The 19,299-nt window shown below is 44.7% G+C and overlaps 1 protein-coding gene across 4 annotated transcripts in view; it reads left to right on the forward strand.

The window, feature by feature from the left end:
• The window catches only part of LOC145347545 (netrin-G1-like), a 306,935-nt gene that overhangs the window by 215,394 nt on the left and 72,242 nt on the right, over positions 1–19,299 (forward strand). For all 4 annotated transcript variants that reach the window (XM_080195069.1, XM_080195071.1, XM_080195068.1 and 1 more), the window contains exon 2: positions 3,051–3,841. In XM_080195069.1, coding sequence (XP_080051195.1) covers positions 3,599–3,841 — 243 coding nt within the window. In that variant the 5' untranslated portion in view covers positions 3,051–3,598. The remainder of the gene's footprint in view (positions 1–3,050; positions 3,842–19,299) is intronic.

The following is a 19,299-nucleotide window of genomic DNA, read 5'->3' on the forward strand; positions in this document are numbered from 1 at the left end:
GGAAAAGATATTGACTATCTAGCTGATCTGTGCCCCTCATTATTTTATAGAACTCTATAAGATCACCCCCAAACCTCCTACAGTCCAGAGAAAAAGTCCCAGTCTATCCAGCCTCTCCTTGTAACTCAAACCATCAAGTCCTGGAAGCACACTAGTAAATCTTTTCTGCACTCTATGCATGGAGCCAGAAGAAATGGGCAAGGTGTTAAATGAGTACTTTGAGTCAGTATTTAGCAAAGAGAAGGACTTTGTAGATTATAAATTTGGGGAAGGGTGTGTAGGTAGTTTGAGTCATGTTGAGATCAAAATGGAGCAGGTATTGGGGTTCTTAAAAAACATTAAGGTAGACTTACCTTATATCCCAGAATACTGAGGGAGGCAAGGGAAAACGTTGCTGGGGCCTTGAGAGAAATTTCTGTATCCTCACTGGCTACAGGGATATATAGATGATTTGGAGGAAAATGTATCCTCCTGGCTACAGGATGATTGGGGAATAGCCATTGTTGATTCTTTGTTTAAGAAGGGCAGCAAGGATAATCCAAGTAATTACAGGCCGGTGAGCCTTACATCAGTAGTAGGGAAATTATTGGAGAGGATTTTTTGAGACAGGATTTATTCCCACTTGGAAATAAATGGACATATTAGCGAGAGCCAGCATGGTTTTGTAAAGACGAGACTGTGTCTCACTAACTTGATCGTGTTTTTCGAGGGAGTGATGAAGATGAGGAAATGATGAGGAAGTGATGAAGATGATAGGGCAGTGGATGTTGTCTGCATAGAGTTCAGTAAGGCCTTTGACAAGGTCCCTCATGGCAGACTGGTACAGAAGGTGAAGTCGCATGGGATCAGAAGTGAGTTGGCAAGATGGATATAAAACTGGCTCGGTCATAGAAGACAGAGGGTAGCTGTGGAAGGGTGTGTTTCTGAACAGAGGGCTGTGACAAGTTCCTCAGGGATCAGTGCTGGGACCTTTGCTGTTTGTAATATATATAAATGGTTTGGAGGAAAATGTAACTGGTTTGATTAGTAACCTTGCGGATGACACAAAGGTCGGTGGATTTGCGGATAATGATGAAGACCATCAGAGGATACAGCAGGATATAGATCAGTTGGAGACTTAGTGGAGAGATGGCAGATGGAGCTTAATCCAAGCAAATGTGAAGTAATGCATTTTGGAAGGTCTAATACAGATAGGAAATATACAGTAAATGGCAGAACCCTTCAGAATATTGATAGGCAAAGGGCTCAGGGTGTGCAGGTACTCAGACCACTTCACTGAAAGCGGCAACACAGGTGGAGAAGGTAGTCAAGAAGGCATACGGCATGCTTGCTTTCATCAGCCAGGGCATTGAGTTTAAAAACTGGCAAGTCATGTCGCAGCTTTATAGAACCTTAGTTACGCTAATTTGGAACATAGTGTTCAATTCTAGTTGCCACACTACCAGAAGGATATGGAGGCTTTGGAGAGGGTATAGAAAAGATTTACCAGGATGTTATCTGGTATGGAGGGCATTAGCTATGAGGAGAGATTGGAGAAACTTGGTTTGTTCTCACTGGAACGATGGACCTGATATAAGTCTACAAGATTATGAGAAGCATGAACAGATTGGATAGTCAGAAGCTTTTTCCCAGGGTGGAAGAGTCAATTACTATGGGGCACAGGTTTAAGGTCTGAGGGGCAAGATTTAAAGGAGATGTACAAAAGAACAAAGAACAATGCATCACAGGAACAGGCCCTTCGGCCCTCCAAGTCTGCACCAATCATGTGTTCCTAACTAGACCATCTGTTTATATCCCTCTATTCCCAGTCTGTTCATGTGGCTATCTAAATAAGTCTTAAATGACCTTAGTGTGTCTGCCTCAACCACCTTGCTTGGTAGTGCATTCCAGGCCCCCACCACCCTCTGTGTAAAATACATCCCCCACATATCTGTATTGAACTTAACCTCCCCCTTACCTTGAACTTGTGACTCCCTTGTGCTTGTCATTTCCGACCTGGGAGAAAGCTTCCAACTGTTCACCCTATCTATGCAAGGCAGATTTTTTACACAGAGAGTAGTAGGTACCTGGAACTCACTGCTGGAGAAGGTAGTGAACGTGGATATGGGAGTGATTTTTAAGGGGCGTAGGATGGGAATATAGGGATATAGTCCCTGGAAGGGGTAGGGGGTATAGTACAGTTGGGTAGCATGGTTGGCGCAGGCTTGGAGGGCCGAAGGGCCTGTTCCTGTGCTGTAATTTTCTTTGTTCTTTGTTCTCTTTCTATAATAGGGTGACCAGAACTGTACACAGTATTCCAACTGTGGCCTTTGGAGAGGGTGAGTGTGTGTTGGGGATTGGAGAGGGTGAGTGTTGGGGGTATTGGAGAGGGTGAGTGTGCATTGGGGGGATTGGAGAGGGTGTGTGTTGGGGATTGGAGAGGGGGAGTGTGTGTTAGGGGTATTGGAGAGGATGAGTGCGTGTTGGGGATTGGAGAGGGTGAGAGTGTGTTTTGAGGGGTTTGAGCAGTAGAGTCACATTGATTTTCAGAAGGTGTGTGCGGATCGTGACGTTCGCTCTGACGGGGAACAGAATTACGTGGGAGGATGTGAGACTTTCAGAGACTATTTCTGTTTGCTGTGTAGCAGTTTATAAAATCCTGTAGTATTTATCATACAAAATGGGTTTATAAATATCTCTGTATAAGTCTGTATATCAGTCACTACGCAGAGTATCACCTTGTGTTGTAAAACAGATTGTGGGATGGATCACCAAACTCTGAATTTGTGTTTAACAGAATCAGAAATTTCTATAAAAATGGGAATAATTTGTTGTTTTTTTCAGTTTGAGAAGCTGCTGAGATTGGATTGAGATGATGGAGGGCGGAGAAAAGCTTCTCTCTCATTTGGGATCTTTCTGTGTCTCATTTATTGACCTCCCATTGAGTTTCCCGATTGGTCTTTCTTTCCCTCTCACATTGCAGCTGATTGGAGGAGGACACTCGGGGTCAGGGTCAAAGGTCAGGAGCAGCAACTATTCCAAAATCACTGATTTCATTTCTCTCCTGACAGGGAGCTGATCCCAGAAGGAAAAGGAAATAAGGAAACCGATGGAAAACCAACTCTCTCAGGTGATCGTCATCACATTGGCTCCAAATACTGACTGATTAACCAATCAGAACATCTGTCTGCTGCAGCAATCATTGGAAAAAACAGCTGGAATTCCCAACATATTGAACAATCCATCTACATAGAAACCCAACATCTGGAACAACAACACCATAACAGGGAAAGGAGCTGGAATTCCAATATCCCCACCAAGACTTGAAAAACAGCTGGAATTCCCAAAACTTGGAATATCACCAACAACACTCTGAAAACAGCTGGAATACTAACATCTGGAACATCCCCACCAGCTCTAGGGAAAACAGCTAGAATTCCCATTACCTGGAACACCCTCACCAACACTGGGAAAAGCAACTGGAATATTAACACTCTCAACACCAGCACACATTGAGTTCCTTCCTCTCTGAGTGAGAATCCAGTCAGAGTGGAGACATCTTGAATCAACCCCAGACGGACTGAGATCTTTCCTCTCTGACTAGGGTCCAATCAAAGTGATGAGTGTGTTGAGTCTGTTGCCTCTTCAGGCCCTTTGGGTGAGCTTGTCTCTCACTGCCCAGCATTTCCCATCCTGGGGACACTATGACCTGTGTAAGACTCAGGTTCACTGGGATCAGGGGGTCAGTTGGGATTACATGGCCTGTCAGCCTGAGGCTGCTCTCCTCACCAGATTCCTAAAGATCAGGTTGGATCCCCCCAATAGTACATGTGGAGAGACCCCGGAGATGTACTGCACGCTGGTGAGTAGAGACCTTTCTGAATGAGCCACTCTTGTGTGAATGGACAAGCACGGCATGGTTTTAACAAAGTGAATTCCCTTCAAACACCTACACTGGAATTAATAACAGACACAGTGAATACAAGAACTAGGGTACAGTGGTCAATGTTTATAAATCACTGGTTAGACCTCAGCTGGAGGATTGGGTCCAATTCTGAGTTCCACGCTTTAGGAAGGATGTCAGGGCATTGGAGAGAGAATGGGGGATTTATGAGAATGTTCCCATGGATCAGGGACTTCAATGATTGTGGAGAGACTGGAGAAGCTGGGATTGTTCCCCTGAGAGTAGAGAAAGTTAAGGAGAGGTGTAATTCTGATTTCCAAAATTGCCATTTTTTTAAAAATTGCATCAGTAAAAGCTTTTCAATCACAGGAGGGTCCAGCATTGGAAGGGAACATGTCCAATTGTGTATCTGACTGGTTGATATCTCCAGTGGGGAGTGTTTGCCGTTGTGTATCTGACTGGTCGGTATCTCCAGTGGGGAGTGTTTGCTGTTGTGTGTCTGAATGGTTGATATCTCCAGCGGGGAGTGTTTGCTGTTGTGTATCTGATTGGCCAATACCTCCAGTGGGGAGTGTTTACTGTTGTGTATGTGACTGGTCGATATCTCCAGTGGGGAGTGTTTGCTGTTGTGTATCTGACTGGTCGATATCTCCAGTGGGGAGTGTTTACTGTTGTGTATCTGACTGGTTGATATCTCCAGTGGGGAGTGTTTGCTGTTGTGATTAGTGACAGTGCTGTTTGTAATGTTTATTCTCGATTGAGCTGTTTGGAGATGTTTCTTTTCACAAGGTGTTGACTGAGTACAAATATCACCAGATTGGCCCCAATTCATGTTGTTTTCATGTCACCTTGTGTGAGAATCTGCTCTGATCTCAGTCAGTTACAAAGAGTCCTGCAATTGTTGTAAATTCCGCTCTGTGTGGGGATATGTATTATCTGCTCATTCTGTTCATTATCTCCTCAGCGTAACTGGTTCCTACATCATTGCTTGGGGAATACTCCTGATTTAATAATCAGCCATATGTTTCACCAATAATTAAAAATGTATAATTTATTGCAGAACATGTAGTTTATCAGAGGGAATTATTCTCTCAGTCAATTAATGAACTGTTTTAGAAACAATCGCACTCTGCCAGCAGTTCCATATTCCACTGTTGGAGTTGTGTCTGAAACATCGAGTGGATCCAGTCAGAGCAGATTAAGCTTTGTCGTGTCAGCATCCCCAGCTCAGGGTGATATATAACACTTCCCAGACAGTCAGTAATTAGTCATGTAGGAGACAGATCAGCCACTTTGTGCACAGCAAGATCCCATGGGCCAGCTAATGCCGAGTTCATCTTGGTTAAGAGATAAATATTGGCTTCTTGCTGCCATTTAATCAGTTAGTGCCCGAAAATCCTGCAGGAATTTAGCAGCCTTTTTCTGATCATTTGCATGTTTGAATATGTAGCTGTTTTTTTTACACATTTACTCGCTCTCTCATTTCCCAATCTGTTCCGTCTCCGAAGCTTCTGTTCTCTGAGTCTGTATTCAATATGAGTGGGTGAGTGAGCCGGAAAGTCTTCAGGGTGAGAATCTATTCAGACTGTGACTGTAACATTGCTGCAAAGAAATCAATTCCTACACAGATGCTGTGGTGATATCATGTACGGGCTACGCTGCTGGAGAGTTTATATTGCAACAGCAGTAATCCAGAGAACAGGAGTTCAAATCCCACCATGAAGTTTGAGAATGGGTTGAGGGAGATATGGCAGATTCTGCTGCTAGGCCATTCACCTTGTTCATTCCTCTCTGACAACCTTATCTGAAGTAAGAAGTATCTGAAGTACTCCTTACTGTGTATACCCCAGTCCAACGCCGGCATCTCTACATCATGACAACCTTATCTGAACCCACAGCACTTTCCAATACAAACCCTGATTCCCCAGTCCAGCATTGACAAGAATTCAAAGATCAGGATCTGTCTCCCTGACTCAATCTCTCCTCCCATCTCACTCACCCACTCACTGCCTCACTCATTCATTTACGCTCACCCTTGTTCATGATCACACACACACACACACACACACACACACACACACACACACACACACACACACACACACACACACACACACACACACACTCATAAATGGGATGAGACAGTCAGCCAGTCACTAATGCAGTTTAATAAATGAGATTGCAGGAAAGAGTAATTCTCCCTCCCAGCACTTCACAAAAACAGCAAAACCTCAATCAGATTAATTCATTAAATGAATGTTTGAGTCAAAATGAAATGGGATAAATTTAATCCACTTCACATTTCAATGGATTTTATTTAAACTGTAAATGGGATGAAATGGAGATGGAAATGAGATGTCAGGAACAGTAACATAATGGTTATGTTACTGGAATGGTAATCCAGAGAGCAGGCTAATCATCCCGAGATTTGAGTTCAAATCCCACAACAGCAGCTGAGGAATTTAAATTCAATGAGTTCAATCGCTCTGAAATAAGAAGCCAGTCTCAGTTCTGATGACCAGGAAACTATATCAGGTTCTTATAGAAACCCAGTTCCTTCTCACTTCATGTTGCAAGAGACCCAAATCCCACTCTCGCACAGGATTCTGTAATTTATTTCCATTTAAGGGAATATTCTGGTCTCTTACATTATACTCCATCTGCCTAGAAGTTTTGCCCATTCACGTAACCTATCTAATTCCCTTTATAAATCTTTTATGTCTTCACAATTTACTCATGTCACTTTGCACTGATTCAGTTTATCCAGTTCATTAATATCTTTTAGGGAAGGAAATCTGCTGCCCTTATTTAGTCTGACCTACATATGACTCCAGATCCACAGCAATGTGGTTGACTCTCAACTGCTTTTGGGCAACTAGAGATGGGCAGCAGATGCTTACCAGCAGCAACACCCATTTTCCACGAAGGAATAAAAAAAACTTTTCCACTTAACTTTGTATCATCAGAAAATTTAGCTACCATATATTAAGTCCCTTCATACAAGTCATTGCTATAGATTGTAAATAGCTGAGGCCCCAGCACCAATCTGCACGAGGTACATCTTGCCAAACTGAAAATGATCCACTTTCCCTACTCTGCTTCCTGTTTGCTAACCAATCCTTTCTCCAAGTTACCCCTTACACAATGAGCTCCTATTTACCTTAGTAACCTTTGACGTAGCGTGTTACCAAATCTTTTGGAAATCTAAGTATAATACATCCACACCTTATACCACTTTGCTTGTGACTTCTTCAAAGAATCCAAATAAAATAGTTAAACATAATTTTCATTTCAGAAAACCATGTTGATCCTGTATGATTGAATTGAGGTTTTCTAGTCATCCTGCTATACCCTCCTTGATAACAGATTCCAGTAAGTTCTATGACAAAAGTTAAGATGTTAAACCGGTGTTTAGTTTGCTGCATTCTGAATCCCTCCTTTCTTACTTAAAGGTGCTACATTTGTTTTTTCCCAATCTGCTGGAACCTTTCCAGGATCTAAGTAATGTTGGAAGATTATAATCAATGTTTCTATTCACTCTGCAGTCACTTCTTTTAAGTTTCAAAGCCCAGGCCAGCCTGTCCTGAGAACTAGTCAGTCTTTCACTTTAATAGTTTTAAAGAACAACAAAGAACAAAGAACAAAAACAGCCCGGGAAACAGGCCCTTCGGCCCAACGAGCCTGCACTGCCATCTTAACACCACCAGTCCCCCCCTCCACCCATGACCCTTATCTAATGTTTTATGGCCATCCACATTGAAGTAATATAACTTAGGGACAATTTATTACTGCCAATCAGCCTATTAGCACATCTTTGGGGTGTGGGAGGAAACCGGAGCATCCGGAGAAAACCCACACAAGCACGGGGAGAATGCGCAAACTCCCACAGACACCGGCCCAAATCCATGTGTCTGCACAGCAATCAGCGATAGTCACTGATCTGTCGTCTTGCAAAAGCCACTAGCTTCTTGATGCGCTCACAGACATTTAAGGAGATATTTAATAATTCTCAGTAAAGATTTAACCTGGCCACCAATTTCCCGAAAGTGCTGAATTGGTGGGAAAACGGTTCTAGATCCCAACTGTTTTGTTAGTTCAGCTTCTCACCCGAATCTCTGCACTCTGTACACTGCAGAGGTCCCAGTCATGAATCTCATTAAAAACCCAAGGGTTCTGGAGTGTGCACTCACTCACCTGATGAAGGAGCAGCGCTCCGAAAGCTTATGGCTTTTGCTACCAAATAAACCTGTTGGACTTCAACCTGGTGTTGTGAGACTTCTTACACTGTTCATAATTCGAGCAATCTTTCTTTTATACTTAATTTCTCCCTCTTTTTATATCATTCTTTGCTTGTTCTTAAAATCTGTTCAATCTCCTGACCTGCCATTAATTTTTGTAGAATTGTAGTGCTTCTTTTGATTTGATACAATCCTCTCCTTATTCAACCATGATGTGTAGATGCTGTCGTTGGACTGGGGTGGGCATCATAAGAAATCTCACAACACCAGTTTAAAATCCAATAGGTTTATTTGGAATCACGGACTTTCGGAGCACTGCTCCTTTATCCGGAGAGTGGCCTGATGAAGGAGCAGCACTCTGAAAGCCCATGATTCCAAATAAACCCGTTGGACTTTAACCAGGTTATTCAACCATGGACAATGTATCCTTCTCAAATGATTTCATCAGTCAGAACATTGAATACAGGAGTTGGGATGTCTTGTTGAAGTTGTACAAGAAATTGGTAAGGCCACACTTAGGGTGCTATATGCAACTCTGGTCACTCTATTATAGAAAGGATATTATTAAACTAGAAAGAGTGCAGAAAAGATTTACTAGGATGCTATCAGGACTTGATGGATTGAGTTATAAGGAGAGGCTGAATAGACTGGGACTCTTTTCTCTGGAGGGTAGGAGGCTGAGGGCTGACCTTACAGAAGTCTACAAAATAATGAAGGCATAGACAAGGTAGATAGTCAATATCTTTTCCCAAAGGTAAGGGTATCTAAAACAAGAGGGCATAGGTTTAAGGTGGGAGGGGAGAGATACAAAAGTATCCAGAGAGGCAGTTTTTTCACACAGAGAGTGGTGAGTGTCTGGAACAAGCTGACAGAGGTAGTAGTAGAAGCGAAAATAATATTATCTTTTAAAAAGCATTTAGACAGTTACATGGGTACGATGGGTATAGAGGGATACGGGCCAAAAGCAAGCAATTGGAGTTAGCTTAGGGGTTTTAAAAAAAAGGGCGGCATGGACAAGTTGGGCCAAAGGGCCTGTTTCCATGCTGTAAATGTCTATGACTCTATGATTCAAAGAGTGGCCGCAATTCTCCCATTGCAACGCATAACTTTTCTGGTGGGTTGGGGTGGGAGATTCGCATTGCTGGCCTTGTTCCAGGATTCGCGTACACGTCGGGAACACATGCGCATCTCCCAGAGCCAGCGAACAGTTGCTGGTCAGACCACGCTGAAATCTGGCGGGAAGATAGATAAATCATTTAAATCTTTTTTTAATATGTTATAAATGTATTTTAAATCTAATTATTGGAACTTTTTGATCCCGATTGAATCTCCCACCCTGCCAGGAGTACTTCATACCGGCAGGATTTAGACTAGCTTCCTACATTCGGGGAACTAGCAGGAGACTCCACTAGAATTAAGGGGGAGGGTAATCAGGACCCCCCAGGGATCGGGTGGAGGGAGAAGGTGGTGCCCCCCAGTATGGGCACCCTGACAGTTACCCTGTGCCCCAAGCACTGCCCAAGGGGCAAAGTGCCCATGCCCAGGGGGCATCTTGGCACTGTCCATCAGGCATCAGGCAGGGCCAAAGGGGTAGGCCTTTTGTGGATGGGGCCTAGGGTGATCGGTGGGGAGTCCCGCAGCCATCTGCAGCCAGGATCAGTCTGGAATGGAGGAAGGGCAGCAGCTGGGGCAGGCTGGGGATGCATGGTCTGCCGGGGTGGGGATGGGGGTCTGCCTCTCAGCAGGGAGGTGGTCTGCCTCCCAGCTGGGGGGTGGTCTGACTCCGGAGGTGGGTCAGCTGGAGAGTCTGCTGGGGTGAGGGGGGATGGGGGGATTGCCATTGCTGGGGAGCTGGGCTGTACCGGGACAGTGGGTGGGGGGAGGTCAGGGCTGGCCTGGGAATTGCTGTGGGGGCCACGATGGGCCGTGGGGAGAGAGGGGCTGGAGGGGCAGGCCTGCAGTTGTCCCAGGTTGGCCGGCAAATGGGGAGTCTGACAGATTGGGACCACTGCACATGCACAGAGTTCTAGAACTGTTAAACACCAGCACGAATAAGTCCCCCCCACCTCCGGGTCTTTAATGAGATTCATGACTGGGATCTCTGCAGTGCACAGAGTGTGGAGATTCAGGTGAGAAGCTGAACTAACAAAACATTTGGGATCTAGAATCATTTTCCCACCAATTCAGCACTTTTGGGAGAATCATGGCCAGATTAAATCATTTACTAAGAGTTATTAAATATCTGCCACTGCATTTCTACTGTACTAATTTTTAACTTACTTTCTGTATTTACTTCTGCCTTTATATCCTTATTTAGGTTTAATACTCTAGCTTTAGAACCATACTTCTCAACTTCAGACTGAACATGACATTCTACATGTTATGATTGCTACTGCCTAGAGGCTCCTTTACTACAAGATTGTTGATCAATCCTTTCTCATTGCATAAGAACATAAGAAATAGGAGCAGGAGTGGGCCATCTAGCCCTTCGAGCCTGCCCCGCCATTCAATAAGATCATGGCTGATCTGAAGTGGCTCAGTTCCACTTTCCCACTTTCTCCCCCTAACCCTTAATCCCCTTGCCTATCAAAAACCTATCTACCTGCGTCTTAAATATATTTAGCGAGGCAGCCTCCACCACTTCAACGGGCAGAGAATTCCAGAGATTCACCACCCTTTGAGTGAAGAAGTTCCTCCTCAACTCCGTTCTAAACTGCACCCCCCCTTATCTTGAGGCTGTGCCCTCTAGTCCTACTATCCTTTCTGAGCGGGAAGAGCCTCTCCACCTCTATCTTATCCATCCCATTCATCATCTTGTACGTCTCAATGAGATCTCCCCTCATCCTTCTAAACTCTAACGAGTACAAGCCTAGTTTATTCAGCCTCTCCTCATAGCTCAACCCCTTCAACTCCGGTATCAGCCTAGTGAACCTCCTCTGCACTCCCTCCAAGGCCAAAATATCCTTGCGTAAGTGCGGCAACCAAAACTGCACACAGTACTCCAGCTGCGGCCTCACCAGTGCCCTGTACAGTTGCAGCAAGACCTCCCTACTTTTATATTCTATCCCCCTTGCTATGAAGGCCAGCATCCCATTCGCCTTCCTGACCACCTGCTGCACCTGCAGGCTGGGTTTTTGCGACTCGTGCACAAGGACCCCGAGGTCCCTCTGCACCGTAGCATGCTGCAGTTTGCCGAGTCCAGGATAACTTCGTCCCTGGCTGGATCTAAAACATACTACTCTAAGAAATTATCTTGAATAGGCTCAATGAATCCTTTTTCCAGGCTATCTTCACTAATCTGATTCACCCCAAACTATACGTCAATTAAAACCACCCACGACCATTGTGGCACCTTTCTCACACACCCCATTTAGTTCTTCCTGGATATTCTGCCCTACAGATTAACCTCTGTTTGAGACCCTAGAAATTACTCCCACAAGTGACCTCTGACCTTTGCTCTTTCTTATCTCCACCCAAACTGATTCTACATCTTCCTTTTTTGAGCTAAAGTTATCTCTCACTGCAGTGCTAACTGACAGAGCTACCCCACCATGTTTTCCTAGCTCCCTGTCATTCTGAAGTATCAAGTATCCTTCAAAGTTCAGCTCCCAGTCTCGGTCACCTTACAGCCATGCACAGAGCCTTGTGCTGCTCCTGGTAACAGTAGGCAAGGTGGATAGCGGGGGAGGTTAATTTGAGTGGACAGCCAAAAATTAGACTCCTGACACAAAATTAAAATAACTATTAAATTCAGGCAATTTTAGGGTGGCTTATGCATGCTAATTAAAAGGCAATCTTGTCAGAACTAAATTCCTTTTCCTAATTACGATATCCACAATCGAGCAATGCAACCTTTCAAATTTAAAACTGCATATTTTATCAGGTCAGTCCTCAACCTCCGTTGCTCCAGTGAGAACAAACTGAGCTTACCCAATCTTTCCTCATAGCTAATATCCTCCTGACCAGGCAATATCCTGGTAAACCTCTTCTGTACCTCTCCAAAGCATCCACATCCTTCTGGTAATGTGGCAACTAGAATTGTACACAATATTCTAAATGAGATCTAACTAAGGTTCTGTACAGCTGCAGCATGACCTGAGTGGCACAATGGCACAGCGCCAGGGACCCGCATTTGATTCCCAGCTTTGGTCAACATCTATACGGAGTCTGCACGTTCTCTTCATATCTGTGTGGGTTTCCTCTGGGTGCTCCAGTTTCCTCCCACATCCCAAAAATGTGCTGGTTAAGTGCACTGAACCGGACTGTGGCCACTAGGGGAATTTCACAGTAATTTCATTGCAATGTTAATGTAAGCCTCATTTGTGACTCACAAATAAACTAAATAAAAATCTGTCAATTTTTTTACCCAATGCTGTAGCACACAGTAGCACAGTGGTTAGCACTGCTGCTTCACAGCTCCAGGGATCTGGGTTCGATTCCCGGCTTGGGTCACTGTCTATGTGAAGTTTGCACATTCTCCTCATGTCTGCGGGGGTTTCCTCCAGGTACTCTGGTTTCCTCCCAGAGTCCAAAGTTGTGCTGATTAGATTGATTGGCCATGATAAAAATTGCCCCTTAGAGCCGTGAGATATATAGGTTAAAGGGATTAGCGAGTAAATATGTGGGGACATGGGGAGTAGGGCCTGGATGGGATTGTAGTCACTGCAGACTCAATGGGCTGAATGGCCTCCTTCGGCATTAAAGGATTTCTATGTGATATAAGTGGAGTGCAGCAGGTGAGGAGTCAACTTCCTGAAGTTGCAATGGGTAGCTGCTGCACTTTACCTCACTGAGGAGTGTTGTTCCAGAAGGTAGGTTAGGGGCAGGATTAGGGGCATGGGGCAGGGAGTATGATCAAGGGAGGGACAGAGTCCTGGGTGGGAAGGGAGGGAATCTGGAATAAGGAAGAATGCAAGGGTACAGGGATAAGGGAGGAAGGGAAGGATCTTGTTTCCTGAGTGTGAGAGTCTGATGATTGATTGGATGACAGTGTTTCCAGGCAGGGATGGTAGGAGAGAGATTGCCCTAAACAGAAGAATTGGTGCTGCCTACTGTGGTGTATTGAACTGAGGGCACTGGACAGCAGAGAGAACAGTCACAGTGAGGAGGGTGAGGGATGTTGTAGGGTTGTAGGTTCAGAGTAATCATCAGATAGCGAAAGGTCTTTTGGGTGGGGAGGGGAGTCATGGAAATGTTCAGAAATGGTGGTGTGAATGTTGGGAGAGGTCAGAGTGGACACAGGAACAATAACAGGTATAGGCTCAGAGGGGAGAGGCAGCATGTGCAGGGTGAAAGGTACAGAAGGGAGAGGATTGGTTATATTGGGTGGGCTATGGGTGCTAGGGAAGTTGATGAGTGATGACCAGAGAATGGAAGATGGTGGAATTAATTTTTCAGTTGTATGGAAAACACAATTGGTGTGGAAGTGTTATCACTTGATGTTGGTGGAGGGTGCTTTGGGTGGGTGGAGTTAAGGAGTTCATGGTGAGCCCATCTGGTTGACTACAGGGCCATCACTGAGGCACCACGGTGAGAAGCCTGTGCTCAGGTGTGTGTTCCTCAGTCACCCTCTGGACACAGTAACATAGATGTCTGGCCTATGGCTCTCCTTCCAGTTTGATCCCAGCAACCTCGGGAGCTGGAGGAGAGGATGTGCTGAAGGATAGCTTCTGCTGATCAACACACGGACGGAGGGAGGAAATTTGTAACAATGCTGAGGGAGTGGGGGATTGAAGGGGAGAAGATCATAGGGAGCACTATGCGAGAATCCTGCTTCCCACCAACTTCCCAACTTCCTTAGAAAACTAAGGAAATTTGGCATGTCAGCTACAACTCTCACCCACTTTTACAGATACACTATAGACAGCATTCATTCTGGTTGTATCACAACCTGATATGGCTCCTGCTGTCTCCAAGACTGCAAGGAACTGCAAATGCTCGTGAATGTAGCCCAATCTATCACACAAACCAACCTCCCATCTATTGACTCTGGCTTCACTTCCCGCTGCCTTGGCAAACAGCCAGCATAATTAAGGACCCCACGCACCCTGGACATTCTCTCTTCCACCTTCTTCCGTCAGGAAAAAGATACTGAAGTCTGAGGTCACATATCAACAGCTTCTTCCCTGCTGCTGTCGGATGTTTGAATGTTTGAACGTTGCATTAAGTTGATCGTTCTCTGTACCCTAGCTATGACTGTAACACTATATTCTGCACCCTCTCCTTTCCTTCTCTATGAATGGAATGCTTTGTCTGTATAGCACGCAAGAAACAATACTTTTCATTGTACGTTAATACATGTGACAACAATAAATCAAATCAAATCAAATCAAGCTTTCGGAGATCCTGAGGTCCAGAATGATTGTGGAAAGAGCAAGGGACATACTTGTAATCTTTCTGGCTCTTTCCAGGTCCCCATTGGTGATAATGAGGGAATATCCCAGTCTGCCACACACGAATGCATGTGGGAGCTGGCATGGGTCCTCTTCAGAGGAACAAATTATTTGGTGAAGTTCACTCCTTATCCCGGGCACCAGATAGCCAGGAATGTGGAATCTTCTGCAATTGCTAGATTCCCATAGGTACAAGGGGAAATTGATTGCACAGATGTGGCAATGAGATCTCCCGGGGATTAGGCCACAACATTCAGAAACAGAAAGGATGTTCACTTTCTGAATGTGCAGCTGGTCAGTATGTTTCTGCTATCCTGGGAGCACTCTCGATATCCATGTCATGAAGACACCACAAGTGTTTGCTCCACCTCATTGGCTATAGGGTTGGCCCCTTGGTGACAAGATACGCACAGAGGAGCAAGTAATGGTACCAGAGCCGATTGCACAGACTGCTGCTGAGGAGAGATACAAAGCAGTCCTTGTCTCCATGGGAACCCGCAAAGGGACATCTAAAACTTGGGTTCCACTGCTTGGGCCATTCAGGTAGAGCACTGCTATACTCAACAGAAAAAGTGCCCAGGATCAGTGTATTCTAGTGGGCCCCTATACAGCCTCACTCAGCAAAGGGGGATGATTTTGCAGAAGGGATGATGGAGAAGCCAGATGTTCCCTTTGATGAGGAGGAAGGGGTGGACAATGTTGATGAGGGAGTCATTGTTGTGAATGCAGCAGAAGATGCTCAGATGATGGTGCAATGTGGCAGACAGACCTATGACACCCACATTACCATCTGCTTACAGGACGAATAAGGCTGTGCTACAATTCAACTACACTGTGGCTTCTAATCCTTTATTAGGTGGGAGGCTGGGATTCCCTCATGGGCTGAGGTATTTATGTTTCATTGCATCGTAGCTTTGCTCTGGTGACCTCTGCCATTTCTGTTTGATGTTAGTCATAGAGCTCTACAGCATAAAAAGAGAGCCTTCAACCCATTGTGTCTTCCCCAGCCATCGATCATCCTTCCATTCTAATCCTGTTTTCCAGCACTTGGCCTGCAGCCTTGTATCCTGTGGTGTTTCCAGTAAATGCTTCTTAAATGTTGTGAGGATTCCTGCCTCCAATACCCTTTCAAGCAGTGAGTTCCAGATTCCCACTACCCTCTGGGTGAAGATGTTTTTCCTCAATCCTCTCAAACTCTTCCTCATAATCTGTCCCTCATAATTTCGTACACCACAGTCAGGACGCCCTCTGCCTTCTCTGCTCTAAGGAAAACAACCAGCCTCTCTTCATAGCTGAAACGCTTCTGGCCTGGCAACATCTTGATGAATCTTCTCAGTACCCCTTTGGTGCAATCACATCCTTCCTATAATGTAGTGACCAGAATTGTTCACAGTGCTCCAGCTGTGGCCTAACTAGCATTTTATACAGCTCCATCATAACCTCCTGACTCTTCCCTGCTTGATGTAGAGATGCCGGCGTTGGACTGGGGTACACACAGTAAGAAGTCTCACAACACCAGGTTAGAGTCCAACCACACACCTGACAAAGGAGCACCATTTCCGAAAGCTTGTGAGATTACTATCAAATAAACTGGGTGGACTCTAACCTGGTGTGGTGAGACTTCTTATTGTCTTCCCTGCTCTTACATTCTTCTCTTTGGCTAATAAAGGCAAGTATGCCTTCTTTACCTGTCTTTGAAATATCCCTATGCTTCCTAGCATCTTACCATTCATTTTAGAACATAGAAGAACATAGAACATAGAAAAACTACAGCACACATAGGCCCTTTGGCCCACAAGTTGCACTGATCATATCCCTACCTACTAGGCCTACCTCAATCCTATAAGTCCCATGTACTCATCCAGGAGTCTCTTAAAAGACCCTAACGAATTCGCCTCCACCACCACCAAAGGCAGCCGATTCCACTCACCCACCACCCTCTGAGTGAAGATTTTGGATTTCCTTGACTTGTTACTCATCCCAAAATGCATCATCTTACACTTTTCAGGGTTAAATTTCATTTGTCACTATTCTGCCCATCTGACTAGTCCATCTGTATTGTCCTGTAATCTAAGGTTTTCCTTCTCGCTATTTACCACACCATCAATTTTTATGTCATCTGCGAATTTACTGATCATCTCTCCCACGTTCATGTCTAGATCACTAATATATACTTCACACTGCAAGGGAGCCAACACTGATCCCTGTAGAACATTACTGGACACAGGCTTCCAGTCACATAAACAAACTTCCAGTATCACCCACCCTCTGCCTCCAGCCACTAAGCCAATTTTGGATCCAATTTGCCAAATTGCCCTGCATCCTATGAACTCTGACCTTCTTCATCAGCCTCCCATATGGGATCTTGTCAAAAACCTTACCGAAGTCCATGTAGACTACATCAACTGCACTGCCCTCATCTACACATCTAGTCACCTCCTCAAAAACTTCAATCAAATTTGTTGGACATGATCACCCTCTGTCAAAGCTCGTTGGCTATCATTGATTAATCCTTGCCTCTTCAAGTGGAAATTAAAGTTTATTTATTAGTGTCACAAGTTGGCTTACATTTACACTGAAATGAAGTTACTGTGAAAATCCCTTAGTTACTCCAGCACCTATTCGGCTACACTGAGAGAGAATTTAGCATAAATCCAACAGGTTTATTTGGTAGCAAAAGCCAAACAAATCTATTGGACTTTACCCTGGTGTTGTGAGATTTCTTACTGTGTTTACCTCTCCCGTGGCCAGAGGTGTTTGAAAATTAGCATCAGAGCCCCTGCAATCTCCTGCCTTGCCTCAAATGGCAGCCTAGATACATCTCATCTGGGCTTGAGGATTTATCTGCTTTTAAGCCCATTGAAACTGCTAACATATCCTCCGGTTGAATGCTAATCTGTTTAATTATATCAGAGTCCCACTCCCTGCTTTCTATATCTACATCCTCCTCCTCCATAGTGAACAGATGCAAAATATTCATTTAATATCTCATCTACATCTTTCATCTCCACGCAAAGAGCCCTACTTTTTCCCTAGTTACCTTCCTTCCCTTACTATACCGATAAAACTCCTTGGGATTTTCCTTTATTTTGCCCACCAATATTTTTTCATGCCCCCTCTTTGCTTTTGTAATTTCTTTTTAAGATCCCCCTTGCACTTCCTTTATTCCTCGAGAGCATCCATTGTTTTGAGACCCCTGCTGTGAGCCTCCCTCCTTTTCATGATCCAATCCCTTGACATCAGGGTTCTCTGAACTTGTTGCTCTCACCTTTTAACCTTGCAGAAACATACTGGCATTGAACTCTCACTGTTTCCTTCTAGAATGAGACTGATGTAAATTTTCTGACAAGTAGCTGTTCCCAGCCCACTTAGGTCAGATCCTGTCTTCTTCTATTAAAATTGGTATTCCCCCAATTCAGAACTTTTATTTTCAGTCCATCTTTGTCCTTTTCCATAACTACCTTAAATCTCACCAACTTATGGTCACTATCACCAAAATGCTCCCCCAGTCACACTTCTACAAACTGCCTAACTTCATTTCTTTAAATTAGGTCCTGTGCCTCTTGAAGGACTATGTGTTTGATCAAAAAGCACTCCTGGATACACTTTGAGAATTCCGCCCCCTCTATGCCGGGCGGAACAGTAGCACAGTGGTTAGCACTGCTGCTTCACAGCTCCCGGGTCCTGGGTTTGAATCCCGGCTCAGGTCACTGTCTGTGTAGAGTTTGCACATTCTCCTCGTGTCTGCGTGGGTTTCCTCCGGGTACTCTGCTTCCCTCCCACAGTCCAAAGATGTGCAGGTTAGGTTAATTGGCCATGCTAAGAAATTGCCCCTTAGTGTCCAGGGATGTGAAGGTTAGAGGGATTAGTGGGTATAATATGTAGGGATATGGGGTAGAGCCTGGGTGGGATTGTGTTCGGTGCAGACTCGATGGGCCAAAGGGCCTCTTTCTGCACTGTAGGGTTCTGTGATTCTATCCTTTCACACTTTGCCTATCCCAATTAATACTGGGGAAATTTAAATCACCCTACTATTATTAGCCGATTATTTTTACACTCCTCTGAACTTTGTCTACATGTCTGCTCTTCTATCTCTCCCAGATCTGACTATCTGGGTGCACATAGCACACTCCCAGTAAAGTGATTGCCCCCTTTTTGTTTTTAAGTTCCACCCAAAAGGCTTCAACTGAGCAGCCTGCTCAGCTATCACCCTCTTCACTGCAGTAATTGACTCCTTGATTAACATTATAACATCACCTCCCCTTTTGCACTCTCCCCAGTCTCGTCTGAAGATTCTATACCCTGAATATTGAGTTGCCAGTCCTGTTCCTCCCTTAGCCATGTTTCTGTGATAGCAAAAATATCAGACTCTCATGTGTTAATCAGCATCTTCAGTACATCTGCCTTACCCTACATTAATGCTCCCTGCATTAAAATAAATGTCATTCAGCCTTGTCATATTCCCCTGTGCCTTAACTTGTCTATCGTCACTCTGCCCTCCAGAATGACTTAGTTTTCCTTCTCTATTTGGCTGTGTATCATGCATTGTGGTATCTCCACTCCTTGTCCTATCCCACTGCCAAATTAATTTAACCCACACTTCAATAGAACCAGCAAACCTCCCCACAAGGATGTTGGTCCTATTCTAGTTCAGGTGCAACCCGTCTGGCTTGTACAGGTCCCACCTTCCCCAGAAACAAATGTTCCCCTGCTATCTTTTGCACCTACTTTGGTTGGGTCCTTTCTGATGATCCACAAGGGGATGAGCAGGTGCCTAATCTCCAGC

The sequence above is a fragment of the Carcharhinus amblyrhynchos genome, chromosome 9 (genome assembly GCF_965287045.1).
Source record: "Carcharhinus amblyrhynchos chromosome 9, sCarAmb.v2.hapA, whole genome shotgun sequence".
NCBI classification, from domain to species: Eukaryota; Metazoa; Chordata; class Chondrichthyes; order Carcharhiniformes; family Carcharhinidae; genus Carcharhinus; species Carcharhinus amblyrhynchos.